General features: G+C 37.4%; 3 protein-coding genes and 1 pseudogene across 3 annotated transcripts; 3 read left to right on the forward strand and 1 right to left on the reverse strand.

Annotated features, from left to right (window-relative positions):
* Positions 1-710: 710 nt before the first annotated feature.
* RRF (ribosome recycling factor, chloroplast precursor) lies at positions 711-4,914 on the reverse strand. The gene is made up of 11 exons (XM_021950076.2): positions 4,612-4,914; positions 4,216-4,372; positions 3,831-3,900; positions 3,625-3,720; positions 3,412-3,509; positions 2,840-2,951; positions 2,037-2,078; positions 1,651-1,707; positions 1,452-1,502; positions 1,074-1,130; positions 711-998 (listed from the first exon to the last, which is right to left on the reverse strand). Exons 1-11 carry the CDS (start codon positions 4,697-4,699, stop codon positions 981-983), a joined length of 846 nt encoding a protein of 281 aa, XP_021805768.1. The 5' UTR covers positions 4,700-4,914; the 3' UTR covers positions 711-980.
* A 1,116-nt stretch (positions 4,915-6,030) lies between these two features.
* Positions 6,031-7,075, forward strand: LOC110749834 (mavicyanin pseudogene; annotated as a pseudogene).
* Positions 7,076-12,333: 5,258 nt separating this feature from the next.
* On the forward strand, positions 12,334-14,096 carry PLP9 (PATATIN-like protein 9). The gene is made up of 2 exons (XM_021949981.2): positions 12,334-13,546; positions 13,670-14,096. The coding sequence occupies exons 1-2, from the start codon at positions 12,632-12,634 to the stop codon at positions 13,901-13,903; spliced, it is 1,149 nt and encodes a 382-aa protein (XP_021805673.1). The 5' UTR covers positions 12,334-12,631; the 3' UTR covers positions 13,904-14,096.
* Positions 14,097-21,711: 7,615 nt separating this feature from the next.
* On the forward strand, positions 21,712-27,020 carry LOC110749807 (ARM REPEAT PROTEIN INTERACTING WITH ABF2-like). The gene is made up of 19 exons (XM_021949994.2): positions 21,712-22,087; positions 22,221-22,378; positions 22,774-22,940; positions 23,027-23,147; positions 23,232-23,306; positions 23,406-23,500; positions 23,650-23,725; positions 23,831-23,938; positions 24,349-24,477; positions 24,584-24,652; positions 24,803-24,862; positions 24,987-25,110; positions 25,356-25,495; positions 25,747-25,810; positions 25,924-26,003; positions 26,162-26,226; positions 26,310-26,427; positions 26,512-26,636; positions 26,723-27,020. The coding sequence occupies exons 1-19, from the start codon at positions 21,829-21,831 to the stop codon at positions 26,817-26,819; spliced, it is 2,130 nt and encodes a 709-aa protein (XP_021805686.1). The 5' UTR covers positions 21,712-21,828; the 3' UTR covers positions 26,820-27,020.
* The last annotated feature ends 910 nt before the right edge of the window (positions 27,021-27,930 follow it).

The raw sequence follows: 27,930 nt of genomic DNA on the forward strand, positions 1-27,930 counted from the left end.
TATATATATATTATAGGTAGAAAAACAAAAACTTCACCTGGGTGTTCTTTTTTAATGATTATATGAACTGTTGCAAGACATCATGGGTGCTTGAAAATGTTCCCAACATGATTTTCCTCTTCATGTTTTCCTGGTTGTGAAAACAGAGCATACAGAAAATGATTGTGTTGTTTTTTACCTCTGGGTAAATCGGTTGATTAATTATATGAGTACCAAAATTATTGAAAGCAAAGAAAGGCATGGTATCTTCTCTTGCATGGGTAAAATCAGCTTCTTCATAAATTGAACTCAAAAGTGCCAAGGAAAAAGGTGCTGTACAATTATTCCTCATTAAATTTTCATCCTTTGTTGGTTTGGTTGGAAGTTTCTAAGAAATTGCATGTAGAAATCGAATTTAGAAAAGCACAATGAGATGGGACCTAATGCGTTTTTTTGTTTGTTTGTTTTTCCTTCTCTATACATGTTGGAGGGTAGGGTTAGTGGGTTTCTAGGGTAGTGTGTTTTCAAATCGAAAGATGGGACAAATGACATGTTATGACTTAGATAAGGAAAAGTACTTCTCCACCTCGTTGCATTCATCATTCTTTCTATCTTTTTCCTCTGATAAGTGACATGAAGAGAGAGATAGAAAGGCGACAATGCAACGGGGTATGAAAGTTTTTTTCATAGATTAGAGCCCAGTTCAAAGAACATAAAATAGTGGAAGTGAATATAGAAATTTTGACTTTTAACATCTTTAATATAATGATCATCATTCCCACCCACAGAGATGTTGAGATATTAATGCGGTGCACGCTTCTAATTGAAAAGCCTTGCATAACATGGCATATTTTTCACGTAACCTTAAAAACAAAATGTCTGGTTATCTCAAAAGGTGCTTTGTAAGGGTGGGGTATAAACAGCACTGCAAGTTATCCGCACAAAAAACAGAAGGTTTGGAGATTAAAGCTCAACCATTTACATCAGTGCATGAACAATCACTAAACCTTCAGCAATTCCTGAAACACGATTGCAAATTAAGTTAAACTTCAATAACGACTTAGGTTAACATGAGAATCAAATGGAGAAACTACCTTTTCTTTTTGTTTGAAGACGGTATCAAGCTTCTTCACATACTCATCTGTTAATTTCTGCATAAAGAAAAAAGGTGAGCGTCGCATTTTACAGGACCTGAACTGTTTTAAATTCAACTCGAGTTAAAATGGTGCTTGAAATGATAAGTTTAGAAAATGTATCTTCTACTGTAACCTTTGAAATCAAAACCCAACCAATAATGAAACAAGAAATTGGTGCGTGATATGTCCACAAAAGATGGATAAGAAACAAATCCGTCAGTTGGCTTCTTTACGCAAACCACAATACCTAGTTTAGTTGGCTTAATGATACCGTGGTGCATTGAATGTGGTCCAGCAGCATTCTAGATAATCAACTAAACAAAAGATTTAAATTACCTGCAAATCACTTGATAAGTCCTTGACATTATCTTCAGAGAGCTTTTTGTCCTTTTAGAAAAACCAAAAAGTTTGTCAATAAGGAATCTAAAAGTAAAATGGTGCTGGAAAAATACAAGAAACAAAGGGGGGCCCCAAAGGCAATGCCAGCAAGTGAGAAAGAAAGAGAGGTTGCGGGAGTGGGTTTTAAGATTCAAACCTTCTCAAGTTTGTCAAGAGCTTTTAAAGCATCTCTTCTGATGTTCCTCAATGCCACCTATAACGATTGAGTAATAGGTCTTTCAGAAGAACAAGATCAATCACTTTAAAATATAAATGTTAATACAGGAAGTTTTAAAATGCATTAATTGCTCCATGCTTTTACTTCAATATGGTGCCATGATTAGAGCTCACCATGAACAACTGAAAGACGGGAAAGGGAGCTGGGTTGGGGGTCAATTATTTAGTATACCAATTTGTGGGATTTAGTTAAGCACGTGTACAACACAACCAAAACCATGAAACTCTGAAAATATTAAATACTTATAATTCACAAACTAAAGAAGGAGAGTTTTCTCCAACTATCAGCCAAAGATACTACTGTACCTTTCCTTCTTCGGTCTGTTTTGCCACTACTTTTGACAATTCCTGCATGGAAAAAAAAGAAGCACATATCAAAGAACGTGACTGATTATTGTGCATCATCAGAAAACAGAATGTTTCTGTTTTTTTTTTTCGTATAATGATTTTGTCACCACTGCCAGTACAACGAAGCATGGCTTCTACCAGGTTGAGACTTCTAGTATTTGGCTTGTACCAAGATTACAGCTAATTCTCAATGTATGAGAAAATTAAAGGAATATGCTTTTCATAAAACAATTACAAAAGCAAGCTATCAAGCCAAATACTAGAAGTCTCAACCTTTAAAAACTGATATAGTAAAGCAGAACTTGCATAGTCAATTAAAAAATATAAGGGTCAAATCATGGAGATATACCCAAGCTCCTAATAATCTCGTCAATATAAGGAATATGCTTTTCATAAAACAATTACAAAAGCAAGCTATCAAGCCAAATACTAGAAGTCTCAACCTTTAAAAACTGATATAGTAAAGCAGAACTTGCATAGTCAATTAAAAAATATAAGGGTCAAATCATGGAGATATAACCAAAGCTCCTAATAATCTCGTCATCTTCAACTAGGACATTGTGCGTGCGTGTGTGTGCGTGTGTGTGCGTGCATGTGTGTGAGAGAGAGAGAGAGAGAGAGAGAGAGAGGTATGATCTCTAGAGTGCAAACCATACAATTTACTACATGTCAGTATATGTAGATTGGCCAAAGCAACAGGAAGCGCTGAAAATCCCTTAGCTCATTTATATAATAAATCAAAGATTAAAGATGAGAAATACCTTCCTTCTTTCTGCTGTAAGTTGAGGTAGGGTCAACCGAATCACTTCTCCATCATTATTTGGAGTTAAACCAAGATCAGAGCTAACTATGGCCTTCTCTATAGCCTTTAAGCTGAAAAAGAGGATATACCAATTAAAAGAAAGGCAAAAAATAAAGTTAACTAATCAAATGATCAATTGATCCCAAATGCATTCTTCCAATAGAAATAACTAGCTCTTAACAGCTCAAAAACATCCATGTTTCTTTTTGGTATCAGAGAGAAGGCAGTAAAGAATCACTGGAAAAATCACCAGATTATATAATTTTGCCATGTACTTCGTCTACTTATTGTGCATTGATACAGAGAAAATCTTAAAAGAGCTCCTATCAGAGAAAGCGGGTAGCCCACTAGCTAGTTTTCAGCTGGGTTTTATGTCAGTCAATAATTTGTCTCCCCTCCTCTGATTTTGGAAAAAATTTAGTAGTGACCATTCCAAAGCAGACAAGTGTCTATTGCATGACTGGGAATGCAGCAAAGCGCACTGTTCTTCAATGAATCTTACTAGTATCATGTCTTTAGTTTATGAAATACCTGGATTTATCATATGGCTGAACCAAGAAGGAACTTGCATCAGGAGAACTAATTTGAGCAATGGTCTTCAAGCCAACCGGGCTTCCATAGTATTCAACCTAGAAAAGTATTGTATTATAACTATTCTTAGAGCAAAAATAACAGTACCAAGTCTTCAATCTATACAAAAATGAATTACAAAAGTAGCTAGACAAACCCTAAATTAAGTCATACCTCAATCTTGTCCAGCATGGCTGGGCTTGCCCTCCCTGTCCTAATAGAATTGAAATTGGACCGTACCAGTTCGATAGTCTTTTCCATCCTTCCTTTCTGAAATATAACTAACATTCTCAATACAAGTTGTTTCTTCCTGACCTAAAATCCCCCCAACCCAATCACACACTACGTATTTTAATAAAAGAAGCCATAGACAAACTTACAGCATCTTCTTTTATCAAAGACTTCTCTGCTTCTATTTCTTCAATAGTAGCAGCCCTTACAGTTCCAGCTCTGGATATTTCAACCGAAAGGAAATAAGAAAGAGAAGAAAAAAAATTTGATTGGAAGGCAAATATATACCTACTACACAACCACTAACTCAAAGCAATTACATTAACTATAGTGGTAGCACTACACAGCCCAAATCTCCATTGCATTCACAAATTGCAAGGATAACATCAATGACTATGGAGAGTCAGAGAATAGATTCATTTTGAGTATATTGTTGTTAAATGTTAAGCCAACAATTGCATTCATATCCCAACTTTTAATCCCATGCTGACAACAGAAACCAGAGTATAATTCTGTGGCACAAATAAAACTTGCCTCTTTTGCAACAATTGCTTCTTGACAACAATGGGATTACCAGAAAACTTCATGGAGCCATCCTGAGATCCTACATAACTAACAGCTGAGCTCCATGAGCATACATTAACCGTTATGGGCTGGCATTTCTTACAAACCGGTCCTCCGCCAAAGGAGTCTGCAAAAATGTCAACTTTTAGAGCATTTAGCATGCGTAAAAAAAATGCCCATCAAACATAAACCAAGTTACAAACTCAGCCCACTAACACTAAGCTATGCAGTTTTCCTACTGAACTCCAAAAAGGCCCTTTGAAATTGAATCATTGGCTTTTATATTTGGAAAGCAAGTCATAAAGCTCATCAATTACCACTAATTAGAATGCAATGAATCCATAAAATGGTTGATGGGTTATGTACCTCGAACGGAGAGGAGGGTTTTGGGAGGGTTTTGCGTGTGTTGGAGGAAGAAGCGTACAGGGGTTGCAGGAGAGAAGTGGGTCGCCATGAAAGCCGAAGACTGGTATTCTGAGCGAAGCTTTTGGGGCTGTGATATTTTTATGTAAGAAATATAATAACCCACTAAAGTAGTGACTGTGGTAGAGGGCAGAGTAGGCAGGCAATGGGTCTTCAGCCTGTCAACGGGATGACAATGAAAACTGAGGAGGGAGAGTGTTTGCTATTTTCAGGGGCTGTGGATAAGCATTTTCCTTTGCTTATTTTCATTTTGGGATTTGTTTGTTTTCTTGGATTAGAATGTCATAATCCAAACACTGGATAGAGATATCCTCCACTGGTTCCAGAGTAAACCATAACTACAGGTGCACATCGAGGCCCACAATAATATGACTGGTTAAAGAAGGCGGACTTTTGGACATTGGAGGGTTTGAAGATGGGCTGGAGTTCTATGTCAAGGTAGCTTGGGCTGGGCTGGTGTAGGCTTTATATTTCTGTCAGAAATTTCTAAATGAACTCCTTTTCGGCCCATTTATATTTTCCTTATTACGTTGAGATTCGAACTTGGTACTTTTGGTTTTTTGAGAGCATATCCTTCTATAAAATAGAAGCATTTTAAAAGAGTACAAAAGATAACTAAACCATCCGAAACAAGAGCGTAATCTTTAATAAAGATTTGCGGCCATCAAACATAGGAAAACAAAAGAAAAAAAGGAAGGACTTAAAAGTGAAACATTTAAAATAGTAGAAATTGTTCATGATTAAATAAGGTGATAAAATACAACAAATTACACATAATCAGGGTAAAATGATAAAACAATTATATAAAAAGATTTTTTAAAAATTAAAATACAAAACCCACCTTCAGAATGTGGCAGTTACCCCACTCCTCTCCTCCACCTCTCCTCGCTCCACCCCTTTTCCTTTTCTTTTTTTTTCATTTGTTTTAATAATTAATGCTAATAAATAATACGCTTAACAATTAAACATATATATTAAACTTCTTTTAAACTTGGCAAATAGTAAATGATACGAACATAGAAAGAATCACAAAGGCCGCTTATGTCAAGCCACATTTATTGCCTTTTTTTTAATACAAATTCTTCTTAAATTCAAGATACTGTGGATTTGGTGAAGAAGGAGAATGCTAAAAAAATCACAGAATGAAGATACTCTGGATTTAATGGACGCGCCAGTTCAACCCATCAAAAGATTGCCTTCGTAATTAAAAAAAAAATTAAATACCATTTTTGGATTTAATTTCCTGAATTTGCACCTCGCTCTAGCAGTATATATATACACGTTCACTTGCAACGTTTTCTTCACGAGTGCCTTCCAGTTCAACAACCATACATATCTACTACTTTATTCATCTCTCTTCTAAAAAAAGCTCTGTGACTTTCTTAGGTTGGTGGTCAGCCATGGCTTTTGCTAAGAATTCAATGCTTTTTTTCATGGTTATGGCTTTGTTTGGGGTCTGTTTTGGGACTGTGTACAAGGTGGGTGACTCTAACGGGTGGACAGACAAAGGCAGTGTTAGTTACAAGGGTTGGGCATCTACTAAGACCTTTGTTGTTGGAGACACTATCGGTAAGTGTTTTCCACCTTCTTTTTTTTTTATGTTATACGGGTTTTAGCATGCTTTACAATAATTGACAACTTCTAATAAAAACTAGGGTACCCTCTTATATATTGTGTGGATTCCTTCTTCGTTTTAGGGAAAAGTTATTGTGAATTCAAATTGTATGGACAACGTTTGATGAATTTAACCGTGTGAAATAGACCTGAGAAACCCTTTTTATATCTAGATAGATACATCTAAGATTTGTGGACAGTGATGCGAAGCCAAGTATCATTACCACTTATGGTACCTTGCATGTTCCTAATGTGAAGTTTGGTACTGTGATGATATTTCTGCATACTAGCTAGTTGCTTTAACCCAAATCAATATCACCCAAACTACCATTTGTGTTCCTTTCTGTTTTAACATTTAAGATTGCATATTGCAGTTTTTGAGTACAATGCCAAGGAGCAAAATGTGGTGCAAGTGAAAACCCTCACAGAATTCAACGGCTGCAACTCAAAAGCTCCATTATCAGCCTATAACTCTGGCAACGACGCTGTAGAGTTGAAGAAGGCTGGCCATTTCTTTTACATCTGTGGTCTTCCTGGGCACTGCGAGGCTGGCCAGAAGGTTGACATTAGGGTTCTTGAACCTAGCCAGGCATCTAGCCCAAGCCACTCGAGCCCTGGCCCTAGCCCTGCACCCAGTTCAAACCATTCTCACCACAATGAATCGTCCGCCCCGGTTCCATCTCCAAGTGCAAAGGCTCCTACCTCACCTAACAAGAGCAGTGCTCCATCTGTCAAGTCTTCTAGGGGCTTGTTTATGCTTGTTGTGATGGGGGTTCTTGCTTACATTGCTTAATTAATTGGTGCTTACTTAGGAAAATTGCTTATTTTATTAGTTTGTTTTTGTGTTAATGTAAGGAACCTCCTGGTTTTCTTTGCTGTACAATCTTTTATAAGTGCAGCCTTTGAAATGAATAGCAAAAATTACTCATAAAACCAGAAATTTTGTGCCTTCAATTTCCATGATAATCACTTGATAAAAGTCATTCCCATTGTCTTCAAAGAGCTCTTCTTCTTTTTCCCTTTGAAAAAAAACAAACAAACAAAGGTGGACCAAAAAGACATCCCAAAGAGAGTTGAGAAACTCAACCTCGCCAATGTGATTGTTACCAAGCACGATTTTGTGTAATGCTAAATATTTTTAAGAATTCAGTATAATTTGAACAAAGAATGCAGAAAATAGCAAATCAATTTAGGATATCTTCAAGGTATAAAACAAAGTTGCCTATACAAAAAAAACACCATTGCATAATTTAATCATCTCAACAGCATCCATATTTGTTCTGGCTAATATAGTTTTTTCACGTTCACTTACCAAGAATAGGGAGAGAATGAACTGGATTAATTTGGATCAACTAATCCCCTAGTTAATCTAATTCATGTGGATTTTCAAGTATTTGATTACAAATCGTGATATGAAAGCCACATAATTTTTTACTTGGTTCGTGTTAGTAAACGCATGGAAAACTAGGAAACGGAATAATTTATTTATTTAATTTTTTTTTTGTGAACTGGGGCGGGGAACACCAGACAACACAACTACATAAAATCAACAAAAACAAGACGGGGACGAGACACCCCAATCAAGTCATCAATAACTAATGAACCTATCCAACTTGGAGCAAAATCAAAATAACACACGCCAAGACCCACGTTATAGCTCTAGTTAGCTAATCCATCTGCAACACAATTCTTTTCTTTGTATTCTTTTCCAATTAGCTAATCCATCTAAAATAGAATAATTTGAATACCCACATGTCAGTAAATGCAAAGAAAATTATTAATAAGAATAATTTTAATAGCCATTCCAAATCAAAATTTGCACAAAGGGAATAAATTTTAGAGAAAAAAATTACTCAATTAATAACTCCGCGTAAAGGAAAAAACATTTTTTTTTAAAAGAGTATAAACATTTTTGGCATACCATCAAGGCAAGTTTACTGTTCACTGAATACGGTTCTTTTTAGCCAATTTGGAAAAATAACCCTAGTAATTTTTATTTTTTTTATGAGAATAACCCTAGTAATTTTAATTGCAGCCTAGACTCACCTAAATTGGGCAAAACGAGTGAACTTTTATTGCACTGTGAGCTGTGAATATGATTAATATCCTCAAAATTAACCAAGATGGTCTTAATTAATTTCCTAAATCTGGGAAAAATATCGCCAATGAAATGAATTGATCCTGACGTGCCAATCAACAAAATCAATTAACCAAAGAATGTTCCTCTAATTACCAATTAACTATTAACATCTTCGAGGAAATAACGTTTTATAATTTAATTTCCTCAATTTGCACCTTGGCATATCACTATATAAATATACGCACCATCTTTTGGTTTTTCCTCATCACAATTGCCTTCAACAAACTAATACAAATATATCTCTGTCTCTCTGAGCTTGGTGGTTTACCCATGGCGGCTTTGGCTAAGAGTTCAATGGTCTTTTTCATGGCAATGGCTTTGGTTGGGGTCTGTTTTGGTGCTGTTTACAAGGTCGGTGACTCTCATGGCTGGACTGACCAAGGCCACTTTAATTACAAGACTTGGTCATCTAACAAGCACTTCACTGTTGGAGACACTCTCGGTAAGTTTACGGACATATCATTTGGTGAATAAATTTTACGAAATAAATTGATGTCTCTTAAGTATTATTGTTTTTCTTTTTTCTTTTTAACATGCATTGCAAATTGCATGTGCAGTTTTTGAGTACGATGCCAAGAAGGAGAATTTGGTACAAGTGGACCATAAGGGTTACAAAGAATGCGAGGCAAAAGATTCATTATTTTCCTTTGCCTCTGGCAACGACAACGTAAAGATAACCATGCCTGGCGACTTCTTCTACATTTCTAGTATCCATGACCACTGCAACGCCGGGCAAAAGCTTCACATCCAAGTTCATGCATCAAGTTCGACCCCGTCCCCGTCTCAGACTCCATCTTTCTCGACCCCATCTCCGAGCCCGGTCCACTTGAGCCCGTCTCCTACCCCGGTAACGTCAATCCCAAGCGCTTCACCAAGCCTCAGCCCAAATGGTTATGCAATGCCCAGCCCAAGTGGTTTACCCATCTACAACCCAAATAGATCTCCAAGTACTATTACTAGGTCACCTCCAAATCCAAGCCCAAAGGTGAGACCCAATCCCCCAACGGTGAGGCCCAATCCACCAAAGGTGAGGCCCAATCCTCCCCCCTCCTTACCAATAGTGGTGTCCAATCCTCCTCCTTCCGTGCCAATAGTGGTGTCCAATCCTCCTCCTTCCCCAGGGGGCACCCCACCCAGACGTCGTAAAGCTGTGATTACAAAGAGCCAGGCTCCACCTTCCAATGGGTTACCTATTTTGCAGGTTTTAATGGCTGTGGCGGTCGTTGTCTACATTGCTTAAAAATTGAAGTCTATGAAGATGCTTTATTTCCATAGGGAGCCGAATTTAATTTTATTAAGATAATTAGTTGTTTTTGGGTTTTTTTGTTAATATCAGGAACCATATGATTTCTTGGGTGTTTAGTAATAAATCATTTGTGTAATGTTTCACATATTAATAAATATTTCTGCACTTAATCCTAATAATAGTATGTTTAAGTTTGTTTATCCTTTGATTTTATATATTTTTATTTATTTATTGGGTTTTTTACATTTGACACGTAATGTAAAGGAGCCCAGAAAAGTGGTCCTTTCCGAAAGCTTATTTCTCTTTTTTTAGTATGATGGTCTAAACTACAAGAGAAACTTTTATCTTCTTATGCAATGCAAATAACAACATTTTTTGTTATTCCCGATCAATAACACAATGACATGTGAGAGAAGAGGGAATTTCACACACACACAATTATGATGTTGTGGGATTTGAATCAGAGAAATATACTTAGCAAGCAAGCCTTGAAAACATCATCACATTGTAATAAGGACTATCCCCTAAAACTTAACTGAGAAGTGAGTTTTAGAAATAATTAGTTGTTTTTGGGTTTTTTTGTTAATATCAGGAACCATATGATTTCTTGGATGTTTAGTACGTAATAAATCATTTGTGTTATGTTTCTAATAAACTATTTATGCACTTCATCCTAATAATAGCAAGTTCAAGTTTTGTTCATCCTTTGATTTGATCTATTTTTTTTGTATATATTGGGTTTTTTAATTTCACACGCAATGTAAAGGAGCCCATAAAAGTGGTCCTTTCCGAAAGTATATTTCTCTTTTTTTAGTATGATAGTCTAAATTAGGAGAGAAACTTTTATATTATAATCTTATACAATGGAGATATCATTTTTTGCTATTTTCGACCAATAGCACAATAATATATGGAAGGAGGGGGAATTTTACACACACACACCTAACTATGATGTCGTGGAGATTTAACAAACTTAGCAAGCAAGCCTTCAAAACATCATCACATTATGATAAGGACTATCCACTAAAACTTAACTGATAAGTGAGTTTAAGAATTTTCACGCCCGCAAAACAATGATTAGTTCTTCATTGTTGAACCGTGGTCCATTACGCATTTTTAAAGTTGAAATCATTCCACTCGTGATGAAAGATGTGGAGTTTTGGAATTAGAAAACTTACACATCTTCAAGCCAAAAAACAAAAAGATAAATTCTCCCATTGTAACAATCTTTGGTATTTTAGTAAAAACTATTTTAATTAAATTACTCAAACTTATTATTATAAGGGAGGTGATCGAACTCAGATGGAAAGAAACGCGTATATATATTACCTTAGGTAACTAGTCTAACCACGTTTGCAGAAAACAATCTTGCTTCGAGTGATGATATGCTGGTCCTGTCTTATAATGAAAGCAAAAGTAGAGATGGGCCTTCAATAGTAAGATATGGTGTTTTCGTCTGCGTAGGTGTGATCTGTGAGATGAGAGACAGGAATTGTCAAATGCGTAATTGGGGTTTAATTATGTTAATTAAGATATTGAGCAAGGTGTGATGTCTTAAAACAGATCATGAGATTTGTAGAAACTTTCTGTCGCATATCGTCAGTTAAGATTCAACCAACTAATATAATATATAATAAACCTGCAATATAGATTGAATCAAGTGGGCAGCATCCAAAGTTTCTATGTAACATAATTAGCTTCGTAATTTTAGATGCTAATCAAAAGGAATATCTGACTGCTTGTTGATGCTGGGCAATTAATATGTATCTATCTTGACATTGAATCATTGTATCACATGGTCAAAGTTTTAAACCACTTCCTCTCCCCAAGCCTCAAATTATTGCGTGGTAATTGGTACCCACCTAAACTCCTAACCTAGCTACTACCGTTTGTCACTGCGATGGCTATGGTGTAGATGTGGAGAGCCTCTTCTCTGACTTCACTTCTGCACCTAGTATCTGCCTTATCTAGTTAGGCTTGCCTAGCCAACCCATCATCAAGCACTTGTTGTTTCACAAGTAAGCACGCCGGGGATTGTGGACCTCATTTGTTTTAACGACCTACAATCATCCACACGCGTATAGACGACAGATACTAGCATTTCTCATTAGTGATGTAACTATTATAGTTAATGCACATGAAGTTAGTGACCCTCCTTCCTTCACTACTTTGCTTAGAGTAATGACAACAACATCCCATGATTTGTTTATTGTTTGGATCAGTTAATTAAGGGCCCTGTAACATAGATTTTGGGCCATTTGCTGGCAACACCAGTGGGGTTACTTCCATGGTGTTTCACCTTTATTTCCACTCTCCTTCCTCAATTGATATCTAATTCGTAATAGGATCTAAACCATAATAGATTAATAGAAATAAATAAAAACGCATAAATCCTTTGAAAAAAAAACAGTGAGAGTAAATACCTACGGTTGACGAGCGGCAGCTGAGCCGGCTAACAAGCCGAGGTTCGCGCTTCCCGTTACCCCAAATTAACACGCGCAATTGCACGTGCAAGGACACACTACACACGATTTTGTAAAAGCTCAAGTTAAAAAATAATATTTTGACCAAAAAAAAAGATAATGAAAATTAAAACAGCAAAAAGCGACAAGAGCAAGAGCTCGCGTATATAAACCAAGGTCCATCCCAAATACGCCGTCCCACTCTCACTCCCAGTCCCCCCCAACTCGCACTGATTTGTTATAACTCTCAACTACTCAAAACCACTTTGTTTTCGTGAGAGAGAAACAGAAACAGAGCGAGCGCATTCTTCCGCCATTAATGCCTCTCAGCAACAAAGCGTGAAACCTCTCATTCGCTTTTCCACGTTGCTTTCTCTTTTGCAAACATTCAAACAATCGGAACCTCTCTCTCTCTCTCTCTCTCTCTCTCTCCCCTTCTCTATCTACAAGACTGTACTGTAACTAGATATTTTTTATATTGGCACAGTGGCTAACAGAGAGATGGAGCTAAGTAAGGTCACCTTAGAGATCTTCACGAAGCTTGAGCAGAAATGGCTCTCTCACTGCGAAACCACAAAGAAGACTCGGATTCTCAGCATTGATGGCGGCGGAACCACCGGCATTGTCTCCGGAGCAGCCTTGATCCACCTCGAGGATCAGATCCGCCTCAAGACCGGCGACTCTCACGCTCAAATCGCCGATTTCTTCGACCTCATTGCCGGAACCGGTATCGGAGCCGTCCTCGCCGCCATGCTTGTCGCCAACGACGGCTCCGGCCGTCCTCTCTATACCGCTAGAGAAGCTGTGAACTCCATCGCCGGTAAAAACTCCGACTTGTTCAAGGTCAGACTCGCTGGAGTTTTCCGCCGTCGCCGGAGATACTCAGGCAGCAGCATGGATAAGGCGTTGACCGAGTTGTTGACTAGGGAGGACGGCAAGGTCTTGACGCTCAAGGACACGTGTAAGCCTCTCCTGATTCCCTGCTACGACATGAAGAGCTCGGCCCCGTTCGTCTTCTCCCGAGCCGACGCCTCCGAGTCGCCGAGTTTCAACTTCGAGTTGTGGAAAGTCTGCAGAGCCACGTCAGCAACGCCAAGCGTCTTCAAGCCGTTCAGCCTGAGCTCCGAAGACGGAAAGACGTCGTGCTCAGCCGTGGACGGCGGTCTGGTGATGAACAATCCGACGGCGGCGGCTGTGACGCACGTGCTCAACAACAAGCGCGACTTCCCATCAGTCAACGGCGTCGAGGACTTGCTGGTTTTGTCGTTAGGCAACGGCCCCTTAACCGGAGGTAAACCCCAAAGTAACGGCGAGTCGTCGGTCGTTGACATTGTGCTTGACGGAGTTTCCGAGACCATTGACCAAATGGTGGGGAACGCCTTCTGCTGGAACCGTACGGATTACGTGAGAATTCAGGTATATAAATATAGCGATTATTTTTCTTTTGTTTGATTGCAATTTGCAGAGAGAAAAAAAGTAAATATGGTGTTTGTTTTTGTGACGGAGTGATTCTAACGGCGTTTTATTATGTGCGTGCAGGCGTTCGGATTGGGCAGCGAAGGGGTTGTGGGCCCTAGAACGGAGGAGGAAGTGAAGGTGTTGAAGGAGAGAGGGGTGGAATCGTTACCGTTTGGCGGGAAGCGGTTATTGACGGAGACAAACGGAGATAGAATCGAGGGTTTCGTGCAACGCCTCGTGGCTTGTGGAAGGAGCAGTCTGCCACCTAGTCCCTGCAAGGATTCCGCCGTTGGCCCTCTCTCTAACGGCCGTTAGTTAGCGTTGGTCCTTTCTTTTTGTAGTTTTTTTTTTTTTTTTTTCTGGAAGTTGTAATTTTGTAAACCAAACTCAGGTTTTCACCGTAGCAAAGCTAGCAGCAGCTAAATAATAACCCCACCTGTTCAGTTCCCTATCGGACACGCACACCTTGTGCATCTTTAATTATTCAACTAAACGGCGCAATTTTGAATTTTTTTTTCTTAAGGGACCACAGGAATATTGTGTCGCTCTCTTGCACCGAAGTTTAAATTGACTTTAAATCGAAGAAAAGGGATACCTAACTTATAATGTCCAGTAATGCTATCAATTTTCTGTTTTAGTAAATTAATTTTGTTCTATTTCATCTTATCAATTTTCTTAAACTTCTCAAACTATATATTTGAGGCATTACTCTGTGTTGCCTTTCTGTACGTCAGCATTTTGCCCTTTCCCCAAATTATTCGACTGTCAGGCTCGACCTCTATTCTGTTAGTTTTCTTTTTCCAAAGCTGAATACAAATATAAATGATCACAAGAATCTGCCAAGGGATGAATAATAATCTTGCCTGGTTGTATACCTTTTTTTTTTCCCTCTTCTTTTTTTGTGTTGCACAATTCTTTCTCCAAAGCTTTGTGCTTTTGAGTTCAAGGACACTACAGAGGATGACCCATATTGACCATATTGCAAGGACCATCAACAGAACCACGTTCGCCTTCCTATTATATATTCTTTTAAAAATGCAAGTGGATTAATGTTAGAGTCGGTCGCGTGCCAGTGATGTATGTGGAACTCACAATGCATTAACAGTCTTTTTGGTTTTATGCATGAATTATAGTACTCAGTTGTACTTTGGAAAGAGCCAACTATAGAGAGTAACCAAGGCAAATCCCTTTTGCATATTTTCGGCTACCAACAGAAACATGCAGTGATGTAGGAGGCAAAGAAAAAGGAATCAAATCCAGTTAGTAGGTGAGAAAAAAGATATACACTCTGTAACAAACACACCTTTCCTACTTCATCTTGTAAAATTTTAATGCTCACCCAAAAAAAGTAACAATACAACCGACTTTCTATCACTTTCATTAAATTTGATATTTTGACTCTCAATTTACCCCATCCTAGTCTGAATTTTCTTCCCCTATTCCTTTTGGTAGGCAAATTAATTTGGTGTCATTTTCTTCTCTGTTTTCTTTGCTCGGTCACAGAGTAGCTGCTGCATTATTATTGCAGTTGGAAAATAGTTCCCAGTTTCTTACTGGGTTTTAATATGACAATAATGTCAATAAATAAGACAAGATCTACTGCTTCAAAAAGGAGTGCGATTGTGACTGTAGAGTAGGGTTTCAAGCCAAGCTGTGTTGATGTGGACTCGGTGGGCATCATCACATTGATAGAAGAAGAAAACCAGAATCCTATGGGTTTTCAGTCCAGTGTGCTTTCCAATTCCAGCGGCTTTCACAACAACACGGTTTAGAGGAATGTGAGGTCGGCCGTTGAGGGAGGGAGGGAGGGAGGAAGGGGGGGGACCTCAGCTAATTTTAGCATTGAATTTGTTTGGCTAAATAACACCAACAACGACATTATTATTATTTTCTTCCATGTTCTTATTCTTTATATAAGAATTTACACGTTTCCGAGATGTCTCTTTCTCGAGAAATACTTCTCTATTCTCGTTTCATTGCATCTCACTCTTTTATCTGTATTCGGAAATGGAAATGGGGAAGTTTCTTTCATTACTCAGCTCAAACTTTTACAATTGTACAATTTTGTACACCTTTGCAACTTATGTAAATTGATCTGTCATGGCCAAATACTTGGATTTTAGTAATATATTTTATTTTATTTTGCCATAATAGTCTGATTATTTTTGTTTTCTGCTGATTTGTGTCACATGAGACGGGCTGATTTTGCTCTGCTAATTATTACATATAATATATATTCTGAATCTGAAATGTGGAAGATATAGTGAGAGCAATACAATACATATAATTATTATTTTTTTCTTTCGCTGGCGGCTTGAAATTGGCTAATGTGGGCGGCTCTGAATTATTTTTCTCTGAAACAACCTGAAGCCGACAAGTTTGGGAAGTGAGTCCAATCTCAGGGGCCTTTTGGGCCACCACAATTAATTAAAAAATCCCTCTTGTTTAACTCATTGCTTAAACTTATTTTGTTTCATGTGTCCCAAACAAGTTGAAGAATCTACAGTACGTGGCTCAATGCTCTTTCTTTCCTGGTACGATATACATAAAGAACCAAAATTTAAAAAACAATTAGATTTATTAACAATATTTATCATAAAGTTTTGGCACTATTTATAATCATAATCCTCTTGCAAGTTGCAACTCACAGGGTAGTAGGGTGACCCATATAATTAATTAAGCATCCTCTTAATCATGGAACCGAGATTAATATATCTAGCATATAAATATAAATATGATATTACTTGCTTCCTTATCGGTAAAGCGATACGCTTTCTTTATGCGAATCACAGTTTGACATATATGACTTCAGCACACACAACACACTGCTATTGGCAAGAATGTAAGAACTCCTACTTACATGATAGAAAAGAAAGTATATTTTTCCATACTTCTTCTGCCACTCTGGTTTTTTAAAGATAGATTCTGCGTTTTTTCTTTCACTTTTGATAGTGGTCAATTAGAAATCATAAATTTTGTTGCAGGATCTCCTTTTTACTGATATGAGTTACTGGTTTCATATCAATGCTTTTATTTTATTTTATATCTAATTGAGAGTGCTTTGTTTTCCTCTTTTGGTAAAGCAGATTCTGAGCTTTACATATTTAATATATGTTTCCTTTGTCCCTTCATATAATTTAAGTGGGGAAAGTGGGGAAAGTGGGGGAGTTAGTTTAAGTGGGTTGTTGTTGGCTATCTATAAATTCATAACCTATTTCCCTTCATATAATTTCATAAAAGAAATTAGAGAGTGTGTGTCTTGAAGCGGTCGATTTGGCCACATAAATACACTTTACTCAAAAAGCATTGGAATAATAGAGAGAGTGAACTTAACTGCTCAAGTTTGGTTTGGTGGGCAATCTTATTCAATACAATGATCATGTAATCTTAGAAGCAAGACCTAAGCTAATCATAAAGAGGGAAAGATTTTTACTTTTTAGTGAATAACCCGTTTGATTAAGACCCAAGTTACACTTTTAAGAATCATAACAAGCATTGAGAGAGACCCCCTCCTTTACTCAAAGGGTACGTAGTTGTAGTTAAGTTGTAAACATCAGTTACCTCTGCAGCCGAAGTCATCTACGTTTGAATCCCCCTCGCCAATATCGTTTGTGTCGAAATATTAACCCGTTAAGGAAGATCATTATATATTAGTGATTATTATTACTTTTCTGTCAAAGTACCAGCAGATGATAATATGTGTTTATGCGTGAGGAATTGAAGGTGAGGCTCAGGGCTCCACCCACACCATTAACATCTCTGTATAGCTTTCCCTGCGACTGTCTGATCAATTTTAACTAGCCTGTGCACAAGGACAACTAAATAAATAAGAATAATCCTTTTCTTCTGACCTTCTCCTTTAAATTTTAGAGCAACCACTGCACTGCCATTAAACTAACAAAAAAAACTAGGAAAAAATATCTCATAAATTGAATGTAATAAGTATTTGTTTTGTTAGAGACCAACTCAAGATGAATCTTCCCATACCGTTACTGCAACTATCCATTTTGATTGCTTCAATGAGCTAATTTCAATTTTATAATTATTCAGAGGGGCCAGATATAGATGTAAATTGTCTTCTTATTCTTCTTCTTGTTGTTTCTTTTGAAAGTACATAAAAACGCGTATGCTCTTGACATTAGATTAGTTCAACAAAAATCAATTCAGTCATGAACCAACCCAGATTCATCGCAGCTGGGCCCTGCTTGGTTGGATTCATTTACCTCTATAATAACTGGTTTATGCAAACTTTATTGGTACAATTTAATTCATGCCCATACGCAGATGTCTCTCTCTCTCTCTCTCTCTCTCTCTCTCTCTCTCTCGGTTTGATATGCATTTCCTGTGGCGCCTCACTTAAATATTATTGGAATTGGGTGGTTGTTTCTTGCATGTTGATATTTTGAGCTCCCATATGCATTGAATATTATCTGTATCATCGTGAATTTTCTTGATGCTTTATCGTTCTTAGTATTCAAGAAAAAAACTTGGGTGGGAGTGCATGCATGCAAAATATTTGATCGCATGACTATTAAAGACCCTCTTATCCTCGTTACAATTTCTTTTGAAAATATGAGCATAAAGTCTTTAATGAGTTATCAACTCAATATATGTTAAGTTCCGTTGCTGACAATTCCTCTTGGTGGGTAATCTATAAAAACCAAAAAAGGGGTTAAGAACTCCTATGTAAGTCCTCAAAAAGGTCTTGGTATGCTTTGGTCCTGAGATAGAATTGCCTCTTCTCCCCTAAACTTTTGTTCATAAAAAAAGAAAAGGAGAAAAAAACTCAATATATATTAGCAAAATATAAAAAGAAAAAACGGATTAGCATGCAGGATCAGAGCAGCTAGGTCTCTGTGATTAGGCCCAGACCAGATCAGACGGTGCCCATTCCTCCATGTTTCCAGTCCAGATCTCATGTATACACGTGTGCATCTCTCTCTTTGGAACCCTCGGTACTATTCAATCAAAAGCATATAGATTGCGATAAGATATTGTCTGCTTGGTTTTTACGTGATTATATAAGCTCACCCACTCGTTTCAGTGTTTTTGTCTTCTTCTTCTTCCGTCTACAGTATCACGTACGACGAAGCAGCCTCTGTCGTTGTCTTTACATTTACTTAACATATCGTCTTAGCAGTGCAATCCCTCTGCTTTATAATCAATTCCTTTCTGAATTTGCATGCATGCATGTGTACAGTGTATGGGACGGACGTACATGTCGTACAACACACCACATCTCGAGCCACAAACCAATTCAATCCTGATTTTGATGATCAAGTAGTCGGTCGTTGATTTTTGTGAAGTTTATAAATGGCATTATCGGCAATATAGGAAAATACTTACCTCCTTACCTCCTTACATTTAATATCTGTATAAATTTGTCCTTTTACAATTTTAACGAATCATTTTTCCTTATGTACGTGAGACTATGATTAATCTGTAAGGAAAAATCAGTGGTGTCCGACAAACATATATGGATCAAATTTTTTCTTCACAGTATGAATAATGAATATGAATATATATAATATTTTATTAAAAATTGCATAGGGTTTGTAGTAATATAAAACCACCACTTGACATAGATATGGGGTATATTTCCAGCCTTTCTACTATATACGTTGGAATCTCTTACTGCAAGTCCCAACTAAAATCCAGAAAAATGTTTGATTGATAAATAGTCAGTTTTTTGGTTGCTTATGCTAGACCGGACGGCTCTGGCATGGTGCAAGTGATGCCGCTGTACAGGGCCTCTGATTTTTAGGGCCCCTGAATCTTTTTTTACTTTATATTATATTTTCTTAATAGTATAACAGTATAAAAATTTATATTTATACTCCACCGTGCAGTGCATTGACACAAAAGTGTATGTGGTGGAGCTTATTTCAAAAGCATATCCCTTGAGACAAAGGCTCTTACTGTTTCACCGAAAACACTGACATTTAACTTTATCAAATGAAAACATTAAAAAAATTATGAATTTAATTTATAATTGTTAAATCTCACGACCGGCCTAGTAGTAGTGGGTGACATATTAAAATTATAGCATTTTTATACATAAACCAAATTAAAATTTGCAGAATCAGTTGTCACGAGAGATTCCACAAGACAGAGAGAAATACAAGACCCCACCGCCACAGATAAAAAGTGAAAACCCCACGTTTAATTTGCTTCCATTTATTTCTTTTGGGCTGTCTGTGTTTATGCAGAGATTCATGTATATATATATCCATCGATGCAGTGGTCTACTTGCTCTGCTGAATTCACTGTCTGGATATCTTTGGGTTTGTGGCTTCAGCTTTTATCGTAAGGTGGACCCATGCATGCGACGGTGCGTGGTTGACCACCACAATACTCAGATGTGTGCCTCCGTGTGCACATATTTTAAGTTTTTAAAAGTTCCAACAACTAATTTCTTGAGTCAAACCATTAACGTTGAAATCATTAATTACTTTAGATTTAATCGTACGTACTCATGAATCATGATCGAATCGACTGTGGGACTGTGAAAATATATCTTCCTTGGATTTCAAGGACAGATTCTTAATTACATGCAATGCAGCTTAATCAAGGACTAATTAAACGTCAATTCCACTTAAACGATCTTTAGATCCGCTTCTCAAAGTAACAACGTAAGGATAAAATTGGTGGGATTGGAGATGGATAGAGATCTCCCAACTACTACTGCAAGTGCAGTGCAGGGTACAGCTAGCACTGGCTAGTACTGGCCGGTACTAGATAGTACTGTCCGATTGTATTTGAATTTACCAAGGGCCCCTACAATTAAGTTGGATTGTTACTCAGCAGTAGATGCCCTCACATGGCAACTTGCCATGCATGAAGTAATAATAGTGTGCATGGCTTGGACTTCCTTGACTCTTCAAAGTTAGTATGAAGGGTACTACGCTAGGTAAGTTATTACGTTTTTAAGTCGCGTGTAATGCGCGTGATTAAAAATTCACATTTCAGACACTAAGCGGAGCAAATTGTTAATAATTAAATATTGTTAGAGGAGGAACATGTGTGGCCCCTTGTTCTGCCCATACGGTGTGGATGACAATGAGGTTGACTTGTTTGTCATTTATGTGTTGGAGAATGGAGACGACAAAACTCTTGAGTCTAGCGTTGTGCATAAATATTATGGAGTAAAAAAGAAATTATGGGAATGGCTGGTTGTGAGCCTGTGTGGCTGTGAGGGAATCTGAGGAGTTGAAAGGAGAGTGCTCAGTGATGGTGATGTTAATCGTGTGTACTCTCTCTTAGGAACCACACGGGAAGTTTCTTCACTCTTTTTTTAGTGAGCGAGTGTGAGAGTTTGGTGCTCCGCCGACAACCCCAGTGATCCACTCTTAACTGGAACAACATCTCTTATTACTACAAGATTAATATTATCCTATTAATATAGGAGAAGCCAAATCATAATAAACTTACATCAATAAAATAATATTTATTACAGAACTCAACTTTCCTTATTTTGTATTGAAAGACAAATGAAAAGTGAATATTAAACTCGTATCACTACTAAGTTACAACAACATGTTAATGTAAATTAATATTTAATGTGGGTCCCTATGCGGTCACTCACTTTGCTCATGCCAAACACGCCCTTTATATAAACCCTAATATGATATATACAACCATTCAAGTACGATTGATTAAGAAGCTTGTAGCTTAAGGGGTTCAAACTATGCATTTGAAGTTCTACGTTCGATTATTCCTCCGTAACTTATCAAATGTATAAAAAACAAAAAAAAATCAAACAATTTCATTTAATAGAACATTTGTGTAGTGCCACCAGACATTTAGGACAAATCAAAATTTGGAGATGGTGCATAAGAAAGTTTACAACAAAATATCTAAAATATTTAATACAAGCCCTCAAAGGAATAAATGGGCTAGTTTGTCTAAATGGGAACCAATAAAAAAAGAAAAGAAAGGTAGCCCAATTTGTTCGATTTTGGACAAAAACCCAAGGTAGTTAAAAGGCCTGGCCCAATATAAAAACAATCAAAACCATACATAAATGATAAATTTACGATGGCGGGAGCGCGCCTTTTGCGAACGAATCTCAAACCTTATTTGGGCGGGAGCTCAAATTTATTTGTCAGATATAAATACCGTCGCACCCGCATTTCACCGCACGCTTTACTCTTTTAGCGCTAATAAATTCCAAAAAACCACGTTCTATTTCCCAAACTACCCTCCGCCCACTAGCCCAATTTACCCTCTCTGCATCCTCCATGGATCACTCTCAGAAGCGAACCGTCACCACCAGACGAGGCTTGAAGCGGAAGCTCGAAGAAGAATTCAGAGAAGACGGGCCTGAAAATGAACCCCATCTCAAGGTTCCGGCAATCGAGCCCCGAGACGTTTGCGAAGATCTGGAAAGTATGATTCGCCGCGGAGTCCAAACTCTCCAGTCTACCTTCTCTTCCTCCGAAGCAGATCGCCTCGCCGCCAAGACTGCCACTCGTGCCATCGCTTTAGTCGCCAAGAAAGGTAGCGTGTTTATTATTTTATCCACGGCTGTTCTTGTGGTTTTCTGGTTCTTTATCTTTGATCGAAACGAAAGCATGTGAGATTCTTGGGGTTTAGGGTTTTTAATTTTGGTCATATGGTAATTTGCTTGCAGAGGAACATGTGAACCTCGTAGTAGAATGTGGAGCAGTTCCGGCCCTGGTTAAGCATCTACAGGCTCCACCGCCGGAGAGAGGAGGCGACAGTCCGATTCCGTACACGCATGAGGTCGAGAAAGACAGTGCTTTTGCGCTTGGGCTTATTGCCGTTAAGGTAATTCAACACTCTGTATATGCTCTCTGGCTGTGCTTGCTTTATCATTTCGAAGTTCATCTTAGAGTAGAGGAAACAAAGGTGTTTTACCTGTTTTTGTATCAATTTGCACTACGTGCAATCAATATTTTCGGGTCCTGGAAATCTTGTGAGGGTTTTAATCAACTAGGGCATTAATATAATGCAATTCTGAAACACTAACGTGTGGTTCTTCTTCTTGTTTCTCTTCTTTCCATAATTGAGATATTGGCATCAATAAAACATGCCCTTCAGTGCATTATAGATGGTTGATCTCTTTGTAGGTAGCTGTTTCTCGTTTGGATTTCAAAGGATCTGTTTGATCACTTCTTGTTTTCTAATTGATTGATCTTGTTCTATGTCTTCATGTTATAAAGCCGGAGCATCAGCAACTCATAGTTGATGCTGGAGCTTTGCCGCATCTTGTTGATCTGTTAAAAAGGCACAAGAGGGACTCAGCACCAGCTGATGGTGTTATTAGGAGAGCTGCTAATGCAATCGCTAACATTGCTCATGAAAATAGCAGCATCAAGACCCGTGTCAGGTCTGTTTATTTCTACTTTTCTCATTCTCATATTAAATAAATATCAATTTTTATTCCTTCTTATAAGTTATATCTTTGAAATTCAGGATTGAAGGTGGAATTCCTCCTCTTGTTGAGCTACTTAACTTCTTTAACACAAAGGTACAGATATCTGCTGCAGGTGCCCTGCGGACCCTTGCATTTAAAAATGATGAAAACAAAAATCAGGTACCTAAGTTTTCCCTGTGATACGGTATATGATTGATTTAGACATCTCTAGTCTGCTAGCTAATTTGAATTGCAAAATTCCAGATTGTAGAGTGCAATGCTCTGCCTACCCTGGTACTAATGCTTCGATCTGAGGATGCAGCTATGACGTTTGAAGCGGTGAGCTCTGAGTTATGTTTGATATTTCCTCTCTCATGTCTTGAGAGTTCTAACACCACCCTTCTGTAAGCATATGCTGAACTTTGTGGGGTTTATCAGGTTGGAGTAATTGGTAATCTTGTCCACTCATCCCCAAGCATCAAGAAACTAGTTCTTCTTGCTGGTGCTTTACAACCTGTTATTGGATTACTCAGGTAATTCTGAACTTTACAATTGGTTGATATTGTAGCATTTTCAATTTTCCTGGACAATCATATTGTTGCTGTTGTTGTCATTGTAATCTGCAGAATATGTTCTAGTTTTCAAACAATTATATTTTCTTTGTTCATGACTTTATTGACAGTTCCAGCTGTACGGAGAGTCAAAGAGAAGCTGCTTTATTACTTGGTCAGTTTGCTGCAGCTGATTCAGATTGCAAGGTGGAATAGAAAACCATTTTGGTTAAATCCTACCTGTTTCATCCCCATCCTCTTTTCATATGATACAGAATTTTGTTTAATGTTATGAAGATCTGGTTCATGCAGGCACATATAGTTCAGAGGGGTGCTTTAAAACCGTTAATTGAGATGCTTAAATCACCTGATGCGCAGGTTAGGGAGATGTCAGCTTTTGCGCTTGGGAGGTTGGCACAGGTTATTATTTCTCTGATTCATCATCCTTTTTTTATTTTTTTTTATTTTTTTTATAAGCGTATATGTAGACATAGCATAAGAGGACAGTTGTAAGTATCATATTGGTGACTGGTTGTTATATCATCCTGGAAGTCATTTTTACTTTTGTTTTTGTTCCTATATTTGATAGAAATCCTTATTAAGTTATGGTACTTTCAGCTTGTTGTACTTATAGAACAGGGAAAGCTTGCAGTATAAATGGGCATGTCTCCTTGTAATGCAAGTTGAATATTTTGGTATTAATGCTGCATCTCTTGTTGGGTGTACTGTCATGTAGCTACAGCCAACTTTGCTTGTGATCATAATCTTTTGCTGTTATCTATTTAAAAGGATTTACAGCTTACTAGATTCCTAAATGATTCTTACATTAGGACACACATAACCAAGCTGGCATTGCTCATAATGGTGGTATAGTGCCTCTTCTCAAGCTTCTTATTTCAAAAAATGGATCTCTACAACACAATGCTGCATTTTCTCTTTACGGTCTTGCAGATAATGAGGTACAGTTTTCTGTTCCCTGTTTGAGTTCAGTTTGTAATGCAGTTGTCCTTTACTCATCATTTATTCTTGTATAACAGTGAGACTAATTAGAGATTTCTTGTGTAGGATAATGTTGCAGCTTTAATTAAGCTTGGAGGTGTTCAGAAACTCCAAGATGGAGAATTTGTTGCTCAAGTAATTTTTTTCCCGTTTTCTTTGAACCATCATATGGTTGTTTGTCTATTGATTTTAAGCTGGTCTTTATAGGTCATGAATTATTTTACCCCTTATCTATTTCATCATAGTTTTGTGGCCTTATTGTGTTGTAATATTTCATTTGTGCAGCAAACTAAGGATTGTGTGGCAAAGACATTGAAAAGATTAGAGGAGAAGATTTGTGGACAAGTGAGTTTTGTCACTTTGGACAGTCTTTTTCTTTTGGCTGTCCAGTGAATGCATCTTGTGCTGATTTCACTTGATATGCTCAATGTAGATTGTTCCAAATTCCTTAACAGCTTTTTCTTCACAGGTTCTAAATAATCTATTATATCTGATGCGGGCTGCGGAGAAGCCTGTTCAAAAACGAGTGGCTTTGGCTCTTGCTCATCTTTGTAACCCTGGTGATCAGGAAACCATTTTTATTGATAACAAAGGTTGGAATTTTATCCATTATTAACAGCCAGATAGAGCATAGTAGCATAAAACATCAAAAGCTTATCATGTGTGCATGCTAGCATGCTTGGTTCAGTGTGGGCTGCTTAAAATTGTAAACCAAAGTGCCTGAAAATACAAAACTTAGTCTATCAAAAAATCTGGTTTATTTGCCTTGATTATATTGCTAATTTCACCACATATGGTTCCAAGAATTTGATTTTTTCTGCAAATTTGTTTCTTGCAGGATTAGAGTTGCTTTTAGGGCTTCTCGAATCTCCAAGCCCAAAGGAGAAACAAGATGGTTCTTTGGCCTTGTACAAAGTGGCTACAAAAGCCATTTCACTCTCCCATTCGGATCCAGCTCCTTCATCACCCACCCAGCAGGTTTTTAATTTTGTGTCCAATCAGTTCACTTTAAGTTTTGCTAGGGGCGCAATATAATCTGGAACACATGTTTTATTTCAAGTGGATATTAGTTTATTGAACTCATATTTACAAGACTCCCTGCTGGCCTTGAATCAAGATTTACAGATTGCTATACTAGTTTTCTAAAATACTTGTATGGGGTTGGTGAATGTGATACTTTGTTCACATTGGTGATCAGTTCTGATATGTTTGACATGATCTATTTGCAGGTGTATTTGGGTGAAAAATACGTAAACAATCCTACACTTTCTGACATCACATTCTTAGTTGAAGGTGGGGATTATTCTTTTGCATGCCCTTTTCTATAGTTCAGTCACTTAAAACTATAATTGATATTTTTATGTTACTGTACTGTAATAAATTCGTATGCTTTATACTACTATCAGGTAAACGGTTCTATGCCCACAGAATTTGTCTGCTTGCTTCTTCTGATGCATTCCGTGCCATGTTTGATGGTGGTTACAGGGTAAGAATTTTGGCCTTTTCCACTGATTGATGATCTTCTGACTCCAATCCTCTCCACATGTTTTTCTTTTCTCAACAGTGATACTAAAAATGTGACAGGAGATCAATTCCTTTAACTGATGAATTATTTTCTAAACATATTGAAACAATGTATTGCAGGAGAGAGATGCTAAGGATGTAGAGATTCCAAATATTAGATGGGACGTTTTTGAATTGATGATGAGGTAGGTAGCTTATGAGTAAATTGCTAAATAATGCACCCCAGTTTCATCCCTAATAGTTATAATGGTCCTATGTCTGTTGCTAGATTCATATACACAGGATCTGTAGATGTCAATTTGGATATTGCTCAGGATCTCCTCAGAGCTGCTGATCAGTATCTTTTGGAGGGTCTCAAGCGCCTCTGTGAGCATGCCATTGCTCAGGTGGGTTACCTATTAAAGTGGTTTGATGGTATTACCCTTTTCGGTTTGGTTTTAGTCTGATTGATTCTTATTTTCTTTCTCAAGAACATCTACGTCGAAAATGTTTCGCTCATGTTTGAGTTATCAGAGGCCTTCAATGCCGTGTCATTAAGGCAAGCATGCATTCTGTTCATCTTGGAGCAATTTGACAAATTGATTACCAAACCATGGTAAGTAGTGCATCTCTTTCTCTTGCTCTAGTTGAATCTGTGTCCAGCATTATAGTGACTTGAAATGTTGTGATGAATATATTCAGGTATCCCGGACTGATAAATCGTATTGTACCAGAGATCCGCAGATTTTTTACTAATGCACTTACAATGCCTATCCAGGCAACCTCGCAACAGGCTTAGATAGATGCATAGCTTAACCGTAGTTTTTTTTCGTTATATCAAGATTGAAGAGCAAAAATGTATAGAAAGTTGTAGCTCATTTTGTCAATGTTGATACTACAGAAGTAATTTCTGCTTAGTCTAATTCTTTTTCTGTGATTATGTAATGCAAAGTGCACATAAGTTTTAGCATTAAGTTTCATCATTAATTTTCTGTATTGATCCTCGGATTCCGATTCTTGAAAATGTTTAGTGAGCTGAATATCTGTCCCACGGCCACAAGATAAAAAATAGGGAAAAAAAGTGCTTTGCTAGCTCTAATTGTATTTTTTTTTAAAATTAACACTGAAGAAATTGTTAATGATATTTGAGTTTAGATTTTTTTTTTTCCCAAGGAAAGAATCATAATTAACATTACACCAAATTGTCAAAAGGTCGTTTTTCATGAAAATTTTAATATCTACTGTACAACAATTAAATTTCAAAACCCTAAACTAAAATCATAGCAATTGAAGAGTTAAAACAAGAAGCATAAAAATGTGGAATTTACTCCAAACAAAATTGGCTTCTCTTTGCAGCTTAGGTCGGATTAGCTTATTTTATTTATTCCAAGGCAAAGGTGACGGTTTGATGATACAAGAGGAGTTGTATTTTGCCATTATGATCCAATTTTAACCGACAATAGGTAACGGGGTTGTTTCAATTTATTGATCGATATTCTATGTTATTTACAAAATGTTCAATTTTTTCCCTTGAGGAGTTGAAGTGTTCTATTTGTGGAATCAAGTTTATTGCAGCTTCTACGTTACTTAAAATACTTTTAGCAGCATTTTAGGGGAAGTAAAAGAAAGGCCTATATGAAAACAGACACAAAAACACCCTTATAAGCAAATATATGACAGTAAGTTTTTACGACGGTTCTTGCTTTTTTCTACGGTTTTCAACGGTCTTTTATTGACAATTTATATGCGAAAAACACTTTTAGCAGTGTGAAAAACTGTCGAAAACGGTTGCTAAAGCTAGTCTTTACAGCGGCTAAGAAAACCGCCGCTAAATATGGCAACAGAATTTTAATTTCCTTCTCCCCGGGAATTGGTGATATTGGGTGGCGCAAAAAAAGTTAAACAACTCC

The sequence above is a fragment of the Prunus avium genome, chromosome 8 (genome assembly GCF_965620075.1).
Source record: "Prunus avium chromosome 8, drPruAviu1.hap1.1, whole genome shotgun sequence".
In the NCBI taxonomy this organism is placed as follows: Eukaryota; Viridiplantae; Streptophyta; class Magnoliopsida; order Rosales; family Rosaceae; genus Prunus; species Prunus avium.